At 38.3% G+C, this 21,832-nt stretch overlaps 1 protein-coding gene across 1 annotated transcript in view; it reads left to right on the forward strand.

Annotated features, from left to right (window-relative positions):
• The window catches only part of MCM9 (minichromosome maintenance 9 homologous recombination repair factor), a 47,938-nt gene extending 30,286 nt beyond the window's left edge, over positions 1-17,652 (forward strand). The window contains exons 7-12 of the mRNA XM_057368979.1: positions 2,462-2,636; positions 4,771-4,973; positions 6,004-6,207; positions 7,945-8,027; positions 12,601-12,746; positions 14,935-17,652. Coding sequence (XP_057224962.1) covers positions 2,462-2,636; positions 4,771-4,973; positions 6,004-6,207; positions 7,945-8,027; positions 12,601-12,746; positions 14,935-16,447 — 2,324 coding nt within the window. The 3' untranslated portion in view covers positions 16,448-17,652. The remainder of the gene's footprint in view (positions 1-2,461; positions 2,637-4,770; positions 4,974-6,003; positions 6,208-7,944; positions 8,028-12,600; positions 12,747-14,934) is intronic.
• The last annotated feature ends 4,180 nt before the right edge of the window (positions 17,653-21,832 follow it).

Consider the following 21,832-nt stretch of genomic DNA (forward strand, 5'->3'; position numbering starts at 1 on the left):
GTATGCATTAAAAAGATTAAAATCCAGGCGAAGGGAAAAGGGAAAATCAGAAGGAAAGATCTTATCGCACAACTAGTCAGACCTCCAGTAATAACCAAGAGGGACTCTCTGCAATAGTTCGAAAGCTATTGCCTTGCAGTAATTTTATTTGAAAGAAAAATTTAAATCCTAATATGTGACTTTATTTAAGTTGCTGGCAAATAGCTCATGGGACTCTATTTATCCTGCCTGCTCCAGTTAATTTTGTTAAAGATTGATAAAGTTTAGATTCACATGTGGAAGATGCTTCTTTTGTCAGTGTATTATATTTAAAGTTGTGAATCATATGAGCTGAAGAAGAAATTGATTGCTTTTCAAAATGTTCATCCTCTGCAAGTCGTGAACAATGTAAAACCACATCCAGCTTGGAAAGTGTCCTAAGCTGAAAATTGAGGCKGGAAGAATAGTAGGGCAAGACATMATAACTGAATTAGAACCATGGGTTGAACAGGGAAAGAACATAATCTTTTGTCCATCTACTTCATGCAAAAAGTTTAAGAAGCACTCTATCTCAACAGACAAAAAAACTGCTTGAATCAAGAGTTAAAGTTTTATTTAACCTTAKTTATAAAAGGAAAGATTCACAAGTGTTTAAAAGAATCCTAAGTGGTTTTTTATATTCTATGGGTGTGCAGTATTGTATAAACAGCAATGGCAACACTGGCTGCTTGGGAAGAGTGAAAAACTACTCTCAGTCCAGCACGCATGATGAAATTGTTCCCAGCACCTCCCAGAACAAGCACTTTTGCTGTCAGAATGCACAAATCTAGTCTAACAAAACAGAAAGGTGCATTAAGCTTCCAACATCCCCTAATAAGAATGAAAGCAGTGATTTACTTAAGGCTAAACCATTGTGCCTGTGGAGCTTCACCATGTGCCAAGGGGCACTTGCAGACTGAGGCCACTGCAGCTCTTTGTTTTTTTGTTMTRTTTTGTTTGGTGGTTTTATCTCCTGTTCCTGCGCTGGGAACAAACTGTGCTTGTCACAGAGCTCTGCTGTCAGGAAGCCATCCCCATCCCCTATTTGCAGAGGGCTTGGGTGCCCTGAAGAGCTGTGACATAGGACATTTTGCCAGTGCAGCAGCAGTGCCAGTGAGAGGCCCTTGTGTGGCAGCKGGAGCCTGCAGCAGGGGCCATCTTATGGCTGCCATGCACAGGGGACAGCGCAGAGCAGAGTGACACAGCACTGCAGYGCCAGTGATGTCCCTCCCGGCTCCRGGGAGAAAGCAGAAAGTGCCCACACCCGTGGGGTGCGAGTTGTGTACCCCCACCACAGAAGATTTAGAAATAAATGCTCAGCCATGCTCTAGTTCTGCTTAATACTTTGTGTTTCTATAATTCTGCTGTATGATTGACTGCCCAAGTTGTTCAGCACACAGTCCAGGAAAACCAAGAAAGATTGGACGCGATGGAGTAGATTCYTTCCTACAAGCTGAAGTTCATGTTATGTTATCAGGAATTATATCATTCAAATAACTTTTTGCTGGCCATTTGTAAACAAAAGGTTGCTGTGGTGGGCTGCGCAGCGATGAGGTCTCTGCAACCTTGAACCAAATGGCGAGGCGGGGGGATTCGTGTGTAGGTTTTGCCATAGAATTCCAGGAGATTTTAGGCTGGTTGCAGCTTGTCAACTACTAGGATATTTTGAGCTGAACACTGGAGTGAAAARGAAGGGCTAAAGATAGAGAAGAAGCTGGGAAATAGGGAATTTAAGGATTGGAAAGAGCTGTACATGCTTGCTAATGAGTGGCTGTTTCCAAAGTTGTGCAGTTTTTGACTTGCCATCAGTGGCATCAGTTGGAAATGACCCCATTGTTGTATCATGTGTAGATTTCCTGGAAAACCTTTTTTTTTAAATTTCTTCCCCCATTTCATCCTTGGGCATCTTTGGATTTTCATTTTTGCTTAATGCTTAGAGAAAACCAAAATCTCATAAAAAAATTTAATTTCCTTAGTTTAAAAGAAGAATTTGACTCCACTTTCTGGGGCCATGAGTTAAAGGACAACTGAATGAGTTWTTTTCCAAACTTTGTTTTGCAGCTCCAAAATCTCTGTTTGTTGTAGTTGATGAGGAGGAGCACTTGCCTSAGTCTGTTCCATAATTTTACAATCTTTGCCCCAGTTTTCAGTATGGTCTGCCAGATCTAGTCTTCATACCCTAAATGCTTTTGTTCATTTAACAAAGTCCTAAAACAAGTCACAGTCAAACACGAGAAGCTTAACAGAATCTGCTTCACAGCTCCAGGCTAAGCTACCTCAACAGCAGTGGGATTGCTTGCTKGTAGATGTAAAGTGAGTTAAGTTATGTCGTAGAGGTACATGRTGGAGCTTCCCTGCTGTCCTTTTGCTCAGTCCCTTTCTTTAACTCTGCTTCACTCCTGCATTTTGAGGAAGAGACTGACTGAAGTATTTGATTCTTCAGGTTTGACGGTGACTGCTGTGAAGGAATTTGGGGAGTGGAATTTGGAAGCTGGAGCGCTGGTGTTTGCAGATGGAGGCCTTTGTTGCATTGATGAGTTCAATAGTATCAAAGAACATGACAGAACCAGCATCCATGAGGCAATGGAGCAACAAACCATCAGTGTTGCAAAGGCAGGGTAAGTGGCATGCTAACTTARGTGRGAAAACAAMATGGGATTTTTTCTCTTGTAYTTACATTTTGGAGGGAWGCTGATTAAAAATACCTGTTTTCTTCATTGTACATGATAGTTTTTCTCTCRGCAGTATTTCTAAACTAGATTAGTTGGTATTTCAAAGGACAGTGCACTGGACCAGAGGCTGAAAGCAATCAGAATGAATATATACCCTCTTCACTGCTGGGTTTTCAGTCCGCTGCTGTAGGCCATGGCACTTTCCTACAAAGACTTGGCATTGCTTTTCTGTCCTTTGCTGCAAGTGGTCATAGTAATCATATGTGAAAGGAGGAGCTTTGTGACTTTTTTTGTTGCAACTCAGAAARTGGGACTTCATTTTTMTGGAATCAYAGAATCACTGAATCRTTAAGTTTGGAAAMGACCTTGAAGCTCATCAAATCCTGCCTATGACCAATCACCACCTTGTCAACTAGACCATGGCACTAAGTGCCATGTCCAGTCATATCTTGAACATCTCCAGGGATGGTGACTCCACCACCTCCCTGGGCAGCCCATTCCAATGCCTGACTGCCCTTTCAATGAAGAAATTCTACCTGATGTCCAGTCTGAGCCTCTCCTGCACAGTTCGAGGAATCCTTTTGTCCTGTCAAATCCAGTCATACTGCTTGGCAACCAAAGCACACCAAGAGATTTCCAGGCTGCTGCATTTTCCAAGAGATTTCCAGGCTGCTGAATTTTATATGCTGGGTGTGGCATAATCTGCTTACTTTAGGTTCCTCCCTTTCTTTTTTCAAAGTAGTGCGTGCTCAAGGCTGCTGTTCTTCCCACTACCCCTGCCCACCACTTGGATATTTGAGCTCATATCTCATTTTGTCAGTTAAATGCAGCTCTTGTCCAGGCCCAAATTATTTCCTATCTGGTATGGCTGAAATCTCTGCTACTCAAAAGGCACCACCCATTCCATATTCCTTCTTGTCACCTTCCACTCATCTCTTGCTCCAATCACATCTTGCCTTCTCTGACTGATTGTGTCCTGTCCTTGTTCTGAGCATCTCCATCCTCCTTGTCAGACAGTGGACTAATAATCACAGAATATTCTGATTTGAAAGCAACCCTCAAGGATCAAGTCCAACTCTTAAGTGAATGGCCTACATKGGGRTTGAACCCACAACTTTGRTGTTTTTAGCACCATGCTCTTACCCATGCAGCTAATCTCAGGGTCACRTTGCTCTCACCTGGGTGATTACCAGCCTTTGCTTCAGTTCCTTGTTGCAGTTGCTTGAATTTGAAAGACCCAAACACAGTTTGCTAACTTGTGCATTTGTGCTCAGTTGCTCACTTTTAAAGACTACATATAATGAGGATTTTTTGAGTAGTAACTTAGCACACATAGGTTAAGCACGTTGTTAATTTTTTCTGTTGGGTATAAGCTAGTGGAAGATCTGTGGTCCTTCCTCYCAGTTACAGAAGAACTTTGTCAGGCAGCAGTTACTCAGGAGCTGACTAGAAATAGCTCAGTGACAAACCAAAGTTAGAATGCTTCTGCTTCTGCCTTACCCAAAAGGAGTGCATTTGGACTACTGGAGTAAAAATAATCTTTCCCCACATCTACAAACACATGCTAGGACATCATGGTTAAAAGAGGAAAATGGCTGTTTCAGTTAATGTGGCTGCCATCACTGTTTACTTGGGTTCATATTCATGTTTACACACAGAAATAAAACATACATCTGTTTTGTGTTTTATTTTGCTCTGCTAAAASGTGAATTAAGCTAAAGTGTTACTTTCCAGCATTCAAAAGTGTTTCTATACTATTTCTGAAAACTAGKGCTGGTTTTCACTATTTAAGAATCTAGCTATATAGAGAGATTATTTGTGGCAATATTGATTGGTGACTTTTGGTGTCCATATCACTGTCTCTCTTTGTTACAATCAGTTGTTGTTATTATCTGACTGAAAAATGCTGTACATATAATAAATATTAACAGAATAATTGTGTACATTGTTTAGCTCTTATGGTCTTTCAAAATAAAATGTGCTCTYTATAGCATAAAACTACAAAAGTTTTTAAACACTTTGGAATCATTTTCCCAACCCAATKTAATTGAACCATAATGTTCACCATACTTTTCTCTAGTTTGGTGTGCAAACTTAACACGAGGACAACTATCCTGGCAGCAACAAACCCCAAAGGCCATTATGACCCCAATGAATCTGTCTCTGTCAACATAGCTCTTGGCAGTCCCCTCTTGAGCAGATTTGACCTGGTCCTAGTATTGTTAGATACAAAGAATGAGGAATGGGACCACATAATTTCATCCTTCATCTTGCAAAATAAAGGTAAGAGTAGTCTTTTTAAATCATAAGGTGTTTTGTTAGGGTTTTTTTTTTTTGCTTGGTTGGTTTCTGGTTTTGGTGTTTTTTTTGTTTTTTTGGTTTTTTTTTTAATTTCCCTACTTTTTTTTTGTGTGTTTTTCTTGAGTCTTTAAAATTAATCAGTGATTACATTTTTGTCATGGTGATTTTCTGCTGTATGGTTGTTCTTCAAGTAGGAGTAAGACTGGGATCACTAATTCATTAAGAGGGGTGAGCTGAGAGCTGTCTACTTTCACTCTGGGTTAATTTAGGAGAGATTTCAGCCCAGGCTGCTAAGTCAGTGGATTGTTTCCATCTCACCCCTTTACACTGTTTATTCTGCAGATCCTACATGCCYTGTAATTGTACTTTCTGTTAATGGGACTTAGTTCAGGCAGGACAGATCAGAGATGCAGGTGCTACAGGGTTCAAAGAATTAATGATAACGCTCCCCATGTGGAGCTTTCTGCTCTGGAGCTAGGGAAGGCAAGATTTGATTTGATTTTGACCAGTCCCTCCCCCATCCACATCAAGGAAGATGGCTTTGATCCCCTTTAGGGAAGAAGTGATTAGAGGAAACTTCTTCAGCTAGCTTCCTTCCCTTTCCAAAATATTTCCCTACAAAAAATATTCAGAGTATGTCAGGTAGCTGTTGGCTCCAACAAAGTAGGTGAAACAGCCGGGGGAGGTTCATACACTCATGCAGCGTTTTTCATTTTAAGGAGTTCCAAAGCASTTGGCACTGCCTGTACCATCTGGTGGGCAGTGAGGCTGACAGCAGTTCTAYAGAAATTACTGGAGGCTTTACTGTGGATTTTGCTATGGGAGGGATYGGATGATGTGTAAAACTCTGCATTGGAATTTGACCAAGTCTTTGAGGACTAGTGTACACACCAGCCAGAATGCCCCAAAAGTACAGTAATGTGTCTTTCATAGTCACCTGTCTATTAAACAGCTTAGGAAGAAGCTTGATGTCTGTTGTTACAGAATTGCTGACAAGGATGTTGTTACGCAGGTTGCCCGAGTGAATCAGAAAAGCTCTGGAGCATGGAAAGGATGAAAACCTACTTCTGTCTTATAAAAAGCATACAGCCAAAATTGTCTGAAGAGAGCAACCTGATCCTTGTTCGCTACTATCAAATGCAGCGTCAGAATGACTGCAGGAATGCTGCCCGCACCACAATCCGCCTGTTAGAGAGTCTGATACGGCTTGCAGAAGGTAAGGCCCTGGCATTTTTATTTTTAGGCTAACAATTAACCTTTATGAAATGAATAGAACAGGATAATTATAGCCAGTAAGCAKAATAGCACCTTTTCCATGGAGGTAGGGATAGGTGATTCTTGTATTATTTTATCCTTCTCATCTAAGGAGTCCGAGGGTTGGGAATTCTGAATGTAAAGAAATAGTGTTATATTTAGACTATCAAAACCATTTTTAATTTTGACATTCTCATATTTATAATAAATATTAAAACCACTGGAAGAAGTCACATTCAAGAGAAAAATCTCAGAAATCGTGTTTCTTTATGAAAAGCAATCTCACGATTTACTTGGTTTCATTTGAGTCAAATATTTGCTTCTACTCTGAAATTGATATAAAATGAAATTAGCATATTTTTTCTTAAATATCAATAATTCTAAAATGAATATAACATAATATAACTTTATAATACATATATTATCTATTATCTATTATCTGTATATTATACATTATACATTATATATTATATATATATTATATGTTATATATTATATATCCTATATTGTGTATTATATCTACCATATTATATATTACATATTATATATTATATATAGTATATTATATATAGTATATTATATATATTATATATTATATATTATATATTATATATTAATTATATATTACATATTATATAGTAACTATATATAATATAACATACAACTTTTTTTTATTTCCTGAAGTATTAGTGATCAAGTCTGTACTTTTCAATACAGCTCAAAAACTTCCAATTCCGAGTTCAAGTAATGTTCCATTTATAAGAAAAAACCCCAAAGGAAGCAGTATGTCTCTGTCTTAACATGGTTTTATTTTATAAAATGRCATATCAAATATTTTCAGGATGAATTTAAAAGAATGTACTGTATTTTGTATAGCAAGCAGAAATGGCAGTGTTTTGCCTCCTACTTTAGATGTTTATGATTTGTTCTCCATTTGGGGGGAAAGACATTCTCCCTTTAAGTAAAAGTCATTCCTAACKTTTTGAGATTCACATGTAATTTTCACATTCAGTATTTGTTTCCTTCTTATCAGTTCACGTGACTGGGGATTTTAGTAGGATTTTGTTCTTTCAAAGTATTATTTAAATAGTATTAACTAACCTGYTTTTCTGTTGCTGTATAAGAACTGTAAGAACTGAGTGTATTTCCATGGCCAGTTGGGAAAATGGTTTCATGTGATTGTTTGCATTATATCTATTTACAAAATCAGTTTTATTTTGCTGATTGAAGAAAGGAAAGGAAACAAAAATAATGGTGTTGTAGAGAATAGCATTTTAAATAATACTATATCTGTGACACAGACCAGAGGAAATAATTCTTTTCTGACCTATGTTGAAAATTAGACCTTATTTTTCACTTTATGATGATGACATGTGCCTATATAGACAGAGATGCTTCATATCACAATCTTTGTTGTGATATCCAGCACTTTACATTTTTTAATTGTAGGATTTTGAGCATCTTTATTCTGTCACTGTAACTGCCGTTTGAAAATTATACCCTATTATTCACTAGAAAAATTAGTCCATCCAGTTTATGTTGAAATTGACACTGAAATCAAAATGATTATATTTATGTTTAAGTTATTCCCAGTCACAAGTGTTTGAGGGCTGAAAAATTTGAAGAAGCACCTTGTTCCTTTAAGTACAAAAAATTGTTTTTTACTTCAGTAACACTTGCCCCTGTTTATTTTCAATAGCTCATGCCCGATTGATGTTTAGGGATACTGTGACTTTGGAAGATGCTGTAACTGTGGTATCAGTGATGGAATCTTCTATGCAGGTAAGGTTTCTTGAACACATTGCCATTGCTGCCATACCCCATTTAAAGGATTCAATTTTACATGTAGACATGTGCCAGCTCTCTTCTTCTCTTAGGGAAGGATTTTATAGATTCATGCAAAGTAGGTAATCAGAAACCTTGACAAGTCTTTTTTGGTCCATCTTGATTGTTAAAATACTTAAAGAGAGATTATACTGAAAAATCTGGATTAGGATAAAGGCCTGTTATCTTTTTTCTATATACTTTGCACCCTAAGTGAAGTTTTGGCACACAATTGGCTTTTGGTAATCTACATTTTAAAGGTGTTTTGAGGCAGAAATTGTGAATATATCACTGTGTTTAATAGCCTCTGATGGGTTTTTCTTCCATGATGTTATGAAGTCACTCATTAATTAGGTATGAGAAAAGCAAATAATATTTTGGAGCAAGTTCAAGCAGTTGCCAAGACCTAAAATTTATTTTGCCATTAAATAATTTTTAGCTATGTTGGTAGTTATAGTAAAACTAAAAACATTTAGAAGACTAATTTTATTCTTAGAAACCTTACAATTCCAAAACTTTGGTTGGACTGAAAATCATGCATTCCAGTTATCAGATGAATTTATGTAACATCTCTGTGCAAAAAGGCATTGAAAAAATGTGGAAAGCTAGATTTTAGTTTCCTGTAGTATTACTAGAATGTTGAAAAAGCAGCACATTTAGAAYGAGTAAAAGAAATGTGAATGCAATGGAAGGGTTTTTTTAGTAGAAGTGTGGAAAATAATATAGAAACTATTCCTTCAGACAGAATATTTTTGAGAGAAATGAATCTTCATGCTTCAGAGTAGAAAAAAAAATTACCATAAGCAGATTATCCAAAGTTTTATGCATGGGGTTTTTAGCACATCTGAAATATTTGGGTTTGGCTCAGTCAGAGATGGTGTACTCTGCTATGCAGCTGACTGGTCTGATCCAAAATGGCATTTCATATGTTTCTGTATAGGTTGATTTGAATATTTTGCAATTAAAACAGTTTTATATAGCACCCATTAGTTCAATGGGCCTGGAAGACCTTTGCAGGAGTAGATATGCTCCTATTTTTTGGAGACAAAGCTCTTCAGGATAGATGCACAAAGTCACGTCTGTCGGGTAGGCACTTGTGATCTCTCTTGTCCTTTCAGTGAGTGTTGAGAGACTAATTGCAGTTTGTGCCACAGATAATCTATTGCACAAYGTTGCAAATGGAATTCATCTCAAAAACACTACAGGGCCTGACCTTATTAAGTAGGAAAAGATTATTTTGCTGTCTTCTGCAATTCATCTTGCACTGTTTTGAARAGCTCAGCTTTTCAATGACAGCACTGCATCAGAGTTAAAATATGAAGCTGTTGAAACTGAAGAAGATGCCACGTAAGTCTTCATTAACTGTAATTAAACCTGTAATTAACTAGATGGAAAATTGATGGGACAKTGGTTTCAAAGCAGTGTGGTTTTGAATATAAGAACTCTGAAATGCTATTTTCTTTTCATTTTTGTCTGGTAACACATCAAAAAATGAAATGGATGTAAATAATAATAATGTGCATTGTCCCCTGTGTGTCTTTACCTGATCAGCACGAGTAAATATAAAAGAATTGTTTTAACTGTGGGTCACTTTTTCATTTTCATACAGTCCTGCCCTCAGGGGCTGCAGGTTGACCTGTCCAGGGTGAAGCCACTACATTGWGTAACAAGCTTTTTCTAATAAGAGTCAGTGAGAAATTTGCCTGAATTACAAGTGCAGAAGATTACCTGGGAGTATTTTGTATGCTTACCATCATTGCTTCACTCTTAGCTTCTTATGAGCAAGTAGCAAACGTGTTCATTTTTGCTAGGAAAATGCAAATTTGAGATTTGCTGTTTAAGGTCAGATTTTACTTTTCTCCTAGAAAGTGTAAATGATCACTGAGGTAGTTTCTTTTTGAAGGATGTGATTTATTTGTTTTATTAAAAAAAAAAAAGATAGAAGTAGCATGCAAAAGTTTATTTTCAGAAATGGATTCTTCTTTAGAAAAAAACCCCACAACATTCTGTAAGATACATCCTGTGTTTGCTGCCTAATTGTCAGTCTGTAAATGAGGAAGTGCCAGTATCATTCTTGAAGGACTGGCTGACAYCTTTTTGGCTCAGCAAACTCGACGTTTAACACTGTTGTCTTTGCAACTTGTACATTAAATCATGTTCTTGCCAGTATAAAATTAAAGTTCACAGTTCTCCTGTGACTGTTTGGATATTTCTTGGGAGCTCTCYTGGGAAGGAAGACTATCACATTTTCATCACCAACCTAGTTCTTTGAAGTTTTTTGTTTGTTTCATCCTCTAATTCACCTTTATATTTATCTTTTCTACTTTGTAAGCATATTCAATCCCTCCAGCTTGATCYTTTCATTGCCTTATTTTCTCTTGTTAACATTGTCTTCCTCCTTCTTGTAGTTGTGTTTCCATCCTTGTTTTATTCTCTTTCCAGTCTCTCCTTTTATGCCTTTWTTACTTTGTCTTCCCATTCCTAGGYATTTTACACCTTTCCAATGACTTTTCCTGTAGTACTGTCTCAGTTTTAGATACTCTGCAGTTTACAGTGGTTTTGTCAAATGGTTTCCTTCCTCTACTCAAAATGATATCTCAGAATCTCAGAGGGGCAGGTATCTCAGAGACATGAGCACCAGCACAGGAGTGAAACCTCAGAGATATCTTAAATTCTCTTAGAATTTCACATACACACACAGTRTTTAAAAGAAGCTCTTTGTGATGGCCAAGAAAAGGACTGAAAGGTCAGTGAGGGCAAGACCTTATTGTCCCCCATGGCTGTATATCTCAGGCTACATATAACCATGTAGTCCTCTTTTTCTCCACTGGGTCCTTAGGTCACAGGTTGACAGTACCCAATCGGAGATCAACTATCTTTTGCCAGTGTTTTGTTCAATGTTTTGTTTACTACCTGCTGTTCTAAAGGTAATATTCTCAGTTTCTTACTGTATTTTTCTTTGGAATTCATCTCCAGTGGACTTGAGTATTTCAGAATTATCAATTCACCTGTCTTCAGGCAGTCCTTGTGAAGTGATGGGATGGTGGTACTCCTATGATCCAGAGCTGAATTACACACAGTCCAGAAGAAATTGTCCACTAGAGCAGACCCTCTGAGAGATGGTTGGGGCCCCAGGTTCAGACTAGTAGCACTTAGAGTGTTYGAGCACATTTCCTGTTGTCTGCAATTTCCTTCTGTGCACACACCACATCAGGATCCCATTTAAAGATTTATTGTCTTCTTTTTCTTGACTGGCTGTTTSTGAATCACGAGAACTGGAACTTAGCATCAGAGATGGAATCTCGTTCTCCTTGTCTGCTTTTAATCATTCTAACCAAAAGAATGAGTCCYTACCTCATTTCCTATGAACCTTCCAGTACCTGAAGCAAATACAGCAGAGAGGTTCTGCTGCAACCTTTTCCATGACAACAGACTGCTGCCTCTATATGGAACAGATTTATCATGAAGTGATGGGTCAAAAAAACYCCAAGTGGTAACTTCAGTAGGATGYATTAAAGGTTGCATGGACAGCCTTATTTTTAGCACTGTGTAGTTTTAGAGAGCTTTATATAGCCACARAATGATGTTTTTCAAAGTAATGTTTTTTTTTATTATAAAATCTTAACATTGCAAAATGGGAGAACTGGAAATTACCACAACTGAAAACGTGTAATCCATGTGATGCTGTAGGTAGCAATTTCTGGATTTAGAGACTACATTGACTTTTGCTATTGTGCCCATGGCACTTGATACACATCTTGTTCATTAGCTGTATTAAGCTGTATAGATTAGGTAGCAGTGGTAAATGCTAACTAATCTGTGGCAAAATAGAGGGTTTGTGGTGTGAGGTGGTTTTTTTTTTTTCCAAAGAGCAATTAACTAGAGAGCTATTCTAGATTATTTGTTGTGGAACAAATCACTGTGCAGATGCTCTGTTCCAAATAAAACCTACTTCATTTTCACAAGGTGCAACAAAAATTGTCCCGCATTAAAATCACTTAGAATTCATTGGAATTGTTCACAAATAATAAATTATTCTTAAAGAGCTATTCAGAAATATTTCTGCCCAACAATATACCCTGTGTTGACAAGCCTTACTACCTAGGTCTTTTCCTTTAAGAAATTAGGCAAAGCTAATGAAAATTGCTAGCTTCTTCAGTTACAAAAGTTCCTCACATGGGCAAAATTTTTACAAGGTATTTGGGAAAATTTTTTAATCCTAATTTTCATTTTCAGTCATGATGTTCTCAAGGTTTAGGCAGACTTCCCATTCTATGTACCAATAAAAGTAAACYAGTATGAGTAAACTGCTTGATCATGTAGTTGCCTTATGTGTATGATCAACTTTGACAGTGTGATCAGATTTAATAGGATTATTTCTGTGGATAGAGTTAGCAAATATTTGCYACCTTAAGCTTTAAAATATCTAAGGGAGATTTTCAGATAGCATGGTCCCTGCTCTTTAGATTTGGTGCTGAATRACAAAGGTAGTTTCCAATTTAATTTTTTTTTAATCTCTGTTGTGCCATAGGGGGGTGCACTTCTTGGAGGCATCAATGCCTTACACACCTCATTTCCAGAAAATCCAATGGAGCAGTACCGAACACAATGTGAAGTCATATTGGAGCGGCTGGAGCTGAAAGATCTTCTGCACAAAGAGCTACAAAGACTGGACAGGTTATAGTTCACAAAGTAACAAACTAATTCAGAAAGGAAACAGAATTTGTTTCACAATAATATCTGGAGAGGGTCTAAAAATAGTCTKACATTGGGAAGGACTCATCCTTTAGAGGACATGGATAATCAGGGAGATTGTTTTAAAGTACCACTTTGAGATCATCACAAGATCATTTCTCCTTCTGGGTTATAGAATTTACAAATATTTTAATCAGTTCCCAACTCACAATATCTCAATATTGTGCTCAGATAAGTTTTAAAAGTGCTTCTTAGAGTCAAAATGCTAGATTCCGTAGCTGAGCAAATAATTTTGTAAAACCTTTTTTACTTACTTGGTAAAATACAGCAGATCTGCTTCATGATTTTTTAAGCCTTCTTTTGTGTTGGGCTTGTCAGGATCCTTCCCTTTCTGTTAATGGAAAATGTAAGCCTGAATCAAAGTTCTGTTCTTTTGAGTGATTTTTCCTCTTTACAYGCTGTAGTTTTCACTGTCTCATCTATAGTTTTCAGCTTAGTGGAATAATCTTTGGGAAAGTATTTGTTGTTATTAATAGAAAACTTTTAAAGTACTGAGCCTGAAAGCAAAACCCTAGAACTGGAAGGAAATAAAATTTAAAAAACCCAACCCACATTTTTTCCCTGAAATGAGATTGGGCTCTAAAGAAACTTACACTTTCTTACTGTTAAAGGAAGGTAAAAGATTAATGTTGTTGAAATTAATGGAAACAGCTGGGAGAATTCACTTTTCCTTTGAATATTCTTGAGACTTATTTTGTAACTTGTAGTAATGATGTGTTAAATAACCACAGAGTCAACAGAAACAGTTTAAAGTGGGATATCTTTAACAGACAGACAAAAGCTAGTTTTAAAACAGAGGTGTTCATAAATAAGGGATCATAGAAATGTAGGATGGGATGGGAGATCAAATACAAAGACAGGATCAGATCTGCATTTGACCTTCCTGGCAGGAGCTCACATTATCTGCTCTGAAGCCCTTCTAATGATGAGGATTTTCTATTGCCATTTTATRGTCTGTTCCATGATTGCTTCACCTAATGCTCATAAAGGTTTTCCCAATATCCCACCAAATGCCCTCTGCTGCAAATTAAGCTGATTTCTTCTTCTCTCTCTTAAGCAGCTTGGGGAATACTAAATTAATGTCCTTTTTAAAACAACTCATTCTGTATTAGAAGACTTGTTCCACGCATTCCCCCTAAACTTTATTTCAATAAAACAAGCATGTRTCATATATCTCTCTTTCCTTCTTGTTGAGTCATATAATTTCTGCTACCTTCCATTAAAAAATTAAGAATAAACATGTTAGTGAACAATTATAGTAATTATTCTAAAACATACTTGTCAATATAGAGCTATCTGTCTCACACAGCAGAGAAACTGTTTATAATGCAGAAGAATCATTTCTTCTAGACATCTGCAGTCACTTTTGGGATGGAATGTGGCTGCTTTTCACTCATGGTTTGCCTCACTGTTTAGCAGAAACCAGAATGCTGTCTCCCTTGGAAATAATGTGCTTATTAGCTGAATGTCAGCTCTACTGAGATTGGAGGCAATCCTCGTTCTAGGACCCTAGTTGTTTTGGAGGGCCCTGAGAATACTGATAGCCACAGATGGTGATAATTATCTTTTATAAGTGATCTTTCATTCTGTGATGTTTTTGACATGTTGAGTCCATAGTGATTAGGAGARAAACCAAACAACAACCACTATTCCAAGTAATACCTAGATTTTCCATTCCAATAACTCATTAGAGGCTTTACCTGRCACAGGATAAGATTTGACTAGGTTTCTGTTCTAGAAGATATACTTACAGAATATGTAAAATCTGTAAGGGCCTCTTGCAATGGTTGCAAATATTACAAACCTGTTTGTTTAGTTCCTTTTTTTTCTGTTTGGTTTCCCAAGGAAATTCAGTTTAGGTGGTTGCTTTCTCTGTCCATCTGCCTGTCTTCTACTGGGGACACCAAATTCTGCCTCKTACTGTCAAAGGTGCTGAGAGATCACAGACTGTGACACCAGCTTTCAGAGCTATATGTGAAACATAAYATACTTTTGTGACCTACATTATTTGGAGCTTTCCATCAGTCATGCATATTATGTATCACTAATGCAATGAAAAAAGAAAAAGGAAGAAAATTAATTTACTATTGTTTTCTTTTTCATTGTATAGATTGCAAAAGGAAAATTCATGCCAGCAGCAGCCTGAAGAGACAAATTTCAGTACTGCCACAAGATGCTCAAATGAGGATGCATTTGGGCAGTCAAAGCAAAGGTYTCAGTCAGTACCTTCAAATCAAGAAGAGGATAACTCTGGGCCACAGACACCTTTGCCTGAAGGCAGCTGTGAAGGGGAAATTCATCTAGAACCCTTGTGCAACCCAGCACGTGGCAATAACAAAAATACAAGCACCCTGGCATGGTTTGACAGCCTGGAAGAGACAGGCATTGATGTTGAAGAAAATTCTCATAAGAGGTCTCTGGTGCCCAAGATATCTCCAAAGAACTTGGCTTCAAAAACCCCAGGTAAAACATCTTGTTTTGAAGAAAGATCTGCTTCAATACCAAGGAAGCAAAATGGATTAAGAGAGTCACTAGCAACTGTGGATCTGCACRCTCCTTCAAAACAGGACAAAATTTCCAAGTTAAGCAGGAAAAGGACTGAAGAACACAACCATTCTTCTTCAGAAGATAATATTGCAGAGGCAGCACCAAGAGTGCAGGATTCAGTCATTAGGCATCATGCTTCTAAAAGCTGGCAGAGGCTGCACACGGAGAAATCACATGGATTCTTTACAAGTACACAGGACCCCGAGGCAAAGGTCCCTCTTTCAGTATTACCTGCCTCTGGCCTGCCAGATCTTTCAAGCAGTGCAGATTCTGTGCTAGGGGAAGAAGAGAACAGCGTATCTGTAGCAGCAAAACCTGCAATTTCTATGAGAAAAAGAAGTAAAGATCAAGTAGCAAAGGAAACRAAGGCAGTAAGTTCCCATGAGCAAGAAAGTGAAAGTCCCCCAGCTGCTAAACTAGCTAAATTTTCTTTCAGACCAAGGACAAAGCTTGGTCATTCTTCAGAGAAGACAAATGAAGAATTTTCTCTTTTTCAGAGTGAAACTATTTTTACGCCAGGAGAGCAGCTCCAGGGAGAGCAGCTGCCAGAAGAAGGCTSCCCACCTGAGAAAAACAAGATGACATTGACTCGCTTAGAAAAATGTAGTTTGGAAAAACAATCAATTGATAATAAAGGGAAAGAAGAGCAACAGAGCCAGGCCTTAAGGAAAGAGATCAGAGGAAGTGCAACAGTATGCTCTGATGCCAGTTTTGATGCTGTGTCACCTCCRCCCACTGAGAAGAAAAGGGAGGGAGAGGGGCAACATGGTGGCCCAAGCACAGGGAAGGTGCGCTCCAGCACATTAGCCAAGCTATCGTCGTTCTCATTTGTRTCACGTCCTGAGGCAAAACCAGAAACCTCACCTGCCATTAAGAATGACACCAACAAGGAAAGTCACAGCCCAYTGCTGAAGGTGCACATGAGCAATCYTAGCAAAAGGAAGAGTTTTGCATTGGGAGATTCTAGTAAAGCCAGCATGGTCGCGAAGACATCTCTCTTCTCCATAGCAGAGTTAGATGATGCTGCATTAGATTTTGATTGGGATGAAGAGGTTAAGAAAAATCCAAGCACTTAACATGTACATCCTCCCAATGTTCTTCTGAATCTTCACCCTTCTATCAGTTGTATCCATGGTTTTCAAATAATTTCATAGAATCATCCTGGACCTGTGAATGTACAGCCATATACTTTACATAAGTAAGGACTGCATGTGCTGCAGGCCCAATTTGGCTTTTAGTTTTCTAAACTCTTCCCAGGACCATTTCTCTCAGTTCACTGTTTTGAYGAACCCTAAAGACTTGAATAGTCATGTTCATGTGTCCAGAAAGAGTGATCTTTCAGAAGAGCAGGCTTAATTGACTTTTTCCTTCATTTCATGTAACAGTTTGAACTACACATGATTCAGRTTGTCCTTCCAAGTGACTGTGCTGCTTCAGAAAAATGATGGTGCTCAAGCCATGTCATTATATTTTGTTCATCTATATATGCTGTTTGTCTCAGCATAGTTACCCCTTTGGTGATCTGTTATCATGCTAGGGCAGGTATTTTTGTATTACCAGTATCATGACAATTTTGCTTCATCTTGAACATTGTGCTTCTTGTCACAGATTTGATGCTGAAGACACAGATTGAGAGCTTTTCATTTCTGTTTTTTAATTTCAGTTTTAAACACACTGGTTCGGGTATCTGTGTCTATATTCTGGGTCACTTTKTCAAAACCCACCTCTAATAAACACACGGTTCTCCACTGCAGAGACAASGAATTTCAGGTGATTGAATGGGAGTCGTCAGTAACCAGGGTAACTTAAATGTGGGCATTAAGGCCTGCCATATAAACTGCACTTCAAACCTAGCAGCAGAGTGAAGAGCTTCCCTAGTGTAGCTTGGTTCTGASTCAGATAATGTTTCCTTGGATATTTTAATTATGATTAGAGTTTTACTGCATCTGATATGTAGTTTGTCTTCTGTRGCATGGTGCATCCTGTGTCATTCATTTGTCTAATGGGAAGTTAATCTACTAATGCATTACATGTTTACAGAGAAAGGTAAGCCTTAATTTTCTTCTAGTGACTTGCCTGGTATGTTTCTTCTGTATTTGAATTCTCCACAGAATATTCTTGTTATTACCTGCAAGGTAAACAGAGAATAGAGTGGTTGCTTAYGGCACAGTAAAGCCCTTGGGAGACTTGCTAGCAGATAGATCTGATTCTCTCTTGGTTTGTTTACAAGTAGCTCCCTTGAAACCAAGTGAGTTAAAATACTGCAGAATTTCAGAGAAATGAGGGAGGGAGTGTGAGGCCCAAGTACTTCAGAGTGGTACGGTGAAATCATGACAACACTAAGGATGGTAATTGGCATACTGTTAAGAGTTTGACAAAAGGATAGGAACATTGCTCTCCTGACTGATTATATGGTGGTTCCTCCACTGGAGGCATAACATCAACCAAAACAAGTGGAATTTATCCACCTCCATCCCAAACCACAGAATCACYCCACCATGTTCCTTCTCAAACCTCTGCCAGGGTGAGGGTGGCATGCACCCATGACCAYGAAAATTAGAAGTTTCCTACAGAATGCTGTGTCTGTGCTGGAACTTGAGAAGGCTCAAGAATTCTGGAGCTCTCAACATTTGTGATGGTCTTCCTACTTGAATTTTTTGCATCAGCCACTTGCATTGTGGTCCCATTTGTAGTCAGAAATCCTCTTTGGTTTGATGGATGTTACTGGTTGGCTAATGCAAAGCCAGAACATAGCTGTCACATTCCAGCCAAGCAGAATGAGCTTTTTTYCCCATGCAAAATGATAAATCAGTCAAGAGGAATTTCATCTACCTATGCTGGAACTACTCTTTTATTTATTACATCCCTATAGAACAGTAGCTAGGGCCTCATCTAATGTAATTTGCTGTGTGAGGTTATGTGATGAGCTTCTCCCAAGAACTGCAGCACCTTTTCCTAAATATTCTTTTATGGGAGGCTGATTGGCTTTTCTGCAGCTGCCCAGTGGAAATTAGAACTTGCTTGAAATCAGTGGAATCATGGTGGCACAAAATTGAGTTGAAAGTTAAGGCCAAAATTTACTTCTCCATGCTTATGYTGTTTTTGAGAAAGTTCTTGGTTTTGTGTTCTGTTTGTAAGGCCTGKTTGGCAGATGTCCTGAAAACAGCTGAAGCTTAAAACAGTAAGACTTGTGTAAGGTGCAGTGTAATTAAWATTTTGCTCTTGTGTCTTAATCTCTCATATTCTTGGCTGTAAATTGGCCTCTTCAAGAAGAAATAGTAGTGAATGGTCTCASRATATCTGGGAGTAGTGGAAATAAGRATGTGATACAGGTTTGAAGCACTTCTTGCTGAGGACATCTGAGAACCTAAGAATTCCCACGTTTTAGCACCTCTCTTTACTGAGTTGCAAGCCAAGCTTGCATCCCTCAAAACAGTATGTTTGAGCACAGTAGGACAAGTTTGATAATGCCCTGGAGACCTGCCAGACTTCTTGGAAAGGGCGTGGTTGGGTTGCTAGCTACCACTTGGATATACTCTTTTCTTTTTGAACTCTCTACAAACAGGTCCTACTCACCCAAGTATGTGGGGTAAATAAACAAAGAATAAATTTGGAAAAGCAGATACTGCTGAGATTTTTCTCTACCGGACCAGTTGAAATACCACTGTTGTGGTACTGCTTCTGATTCATAGCACAAATTCAGAGCATTCAAGATAAATGAGGAACACACAGTAATAAGAAAATGATACCTGCTGCTGATTTATTCTCTCCCTCACTGTTGCCATTGCTACAGAACCCATTTATCAGTGTTTTGGCAGGGAATATCACTAACTTCTTCCCTTTCCCTTTATATACCATATASCCACTTCCCCCACAAATAATCACAAGTTGTAATGTTTTTTTTGAGTGCTACAATAGTGCAGTGATTGGAGAATTTAAAGCACTATGGCAGTGACGGTCTGCTGGGCTAACCTACTTTTTGAATACTTTGTACAGTCAAGGGGCAGATGAGTCACTTCCTGTCACCTGTCTTCCTGGCCACACACTGACCTATTTTCTGTGTTTTATTTACTGTTTCCTGAGCCATTTTCTGTGTTTTAATGCTTCCCTCTCTGAGTCTAGGTTCTATCAAACCAATTATTATTGTTGAATACATTAGCATTTTAGTAAGCTGTGTTCCTGGAAGGTGAATATATATATATGTTGCTGTCTTAAAATTCTGTTGAACCAAACTTTAGAAGCCACTGGTTCTAGCAGTGTGTTGGTCAGGCCCTGATTTGTGAGCAGCAGTGAATTGCTGGTAGATATTCAGTGGTCAGGATGAAGCCAGATTTCACCAAGTCAGTGTGGTACAAGTTCATGTGCCATAGCAGTGCTCTCCTGAACAGCCCATGCAGACATGCTGATAAATCAAAAGGGAGATAAAAAAGCAAAAAACCCCAACAATTTAATTATATATTGTTTAACTCTATTTTTGTATTGAAAAAATAAATWAWAAAAAAAAAAGCTCATCATAATTTTTTTTAATCCTGCTGCATGTGTGGTACTTTTGCTGGGAAAGGCACAACCTTGGCTAAACCATAACTGGGCTTGAGACCCACACCCCTCTGCTTTGGGAACCTAGGTATAATATTTTAGACTGTCATGAGGTAGCTSTGCTTAGTGCCTGAATTGCTTCTCATTTGCCAGTAGGTGGGAAGGGGGAGCTGTGAGTAATGGTTCTCTGTGATTGCACACATCCCTGGTTGCTTCTCTATGATTACACACATCCCTGGTTGATGTACAGATCTCTCTGATGGCCTGTCTCCTTGCTTCCTTTGTAGMTGGAAAGTCCTGCTAAAAGAGGCTTCCTAAACAATCTTCCTTTCTACTTCCCATTTACAAAAACTGGCTATCACCCATGCCTTGGGCTTGTTTTCTGCATTAGATGCTATTGACCACAATCTTCATAAGGTGAAAACAAAGTACAAAGCTGCTCCTGGTTATGCTGCCACAAGTTATTTCCAGATCTCCGAAGGGTTTTTTACCTATTGGTTTGGTTTTTCTTTTAATTTCTCTACTTTTTAAAAATCTTTTTTTTGTGATATTTTAATTTCACATCAATTTATATCTTCATTTATTGGATACCTCACTTGTAGATGAGTCTCACGATGCAGCAATCTAGTATTTGTCACCTCTTCATTGAAGCATTGCTGCAAAACTGACATTTAAGACAGTGCAATCCAGAGGCATTTATGTGAAACCACCCCAAAATTAAAAGGCAGWAAGGCAGAAAGCAGTTGATTTTATATCCAATTTTCTTCTAATATTTTTGACTTCTTTAATTTAAACAGTTGCACTATTAAGTTACACTTAATCAGCTCTGATCCTTCAGGATCACCTGAAGTGCTTCTTAGAGACAGCAGAGTATGTGTGCATTTGTTACCTTTCAGGATCTGGCAGCACTTAGGACAAAGTTGTCCTTCTTGTGGTCCAGTCTTGCTGGAGACCGTTGTCAGACATTATCAGATATGGCGTATCACTGCTGCCACTGGTTCCTTATCCTTCCCTAGAGATGCCTCCTCACATCTTTTCCTTCCTCCCAGACCCTTGTTGCCTCCTTTCTCCGAAACTCAGGACTGCTGTCACTGCCTGCTCTCACAGTGTCAATGCAGGTCCCTCCAAAGGTCCCCTGGGAGGTATTGCCCATCCTATTTAAGGCACTTCTGGGGCAGATACCTGGTTCTTAAGCTTTTAAAACAACCTAGAATGGGAATCCCTTGCCRTGTACACATCTTATAAAACCAGCCCTCAACTCTTCCCAGCAGGATGAAAATTTTAAACATGGCACAAAAAATGTGGCAGWAGTTGAACTGAAAAGGGAGTGTGTGCTGTGTGTATGAGCTACTCCACTAACACATTTTATGCTGACCACCAGCCAGTCCTGCTCCAGTCCAAATGCTGCTTTTCTTTYTAAATAACTGGCAAGCAGAAGAAAACCTTTCATATCTAAGTTGGCTTGTTGTTCCTGTTATTCTTAAGTTGAGTATTGTGATTCTTGTTGGATACACAGGTTAATGTGTTAAAATATCATCATGTGATCATGTGATGTGCACCCAGATTATAAAATCAAGAGAGCTAAAGCCAAAGACAAGGCAAAGTCAAACTGAASTGAAACTTCTGACTAGTGGATTCTATGTAAACAGTTGTCCCAAGAGAGGACATAAAATATCCCATTCTAGAAGGCATGTATTGATGGGAAGATGAGGTAAATAGGGTATTAAGTGCTCTTTATTTCATGTGAATGAGGCAATAGCTTCATTAATAATGAATAATAATTATGTCATCTCRCTTGGGTATCTGGTGTGCCTTTGCTTATCAATGCTTTCCTTCCTGTTAGAAGAATATCAATAGTTCCAAGGACTAACATTGTCCTTTACTTAGTAAAGAGCACAGCTCTTTTAGAAAGGAGTGAAAATGTG

This window comes from Malurus melanocephalus, unplaced genomic scaffold, assembly GCF_030028575.1.
Source record: "Malurus melanocephalus ecotype Western Australia unplaced genomic scaffold, MMel_1.1 scaffold_100, whole genome shotgun sequence".
NCBI classification, from domain to species: domain Eukaryota; kingdom Metazoa; phylum Chordata; class Aves; order Passeriformes; family Maluridae; genus Malurus; species Malurus melanocephalus.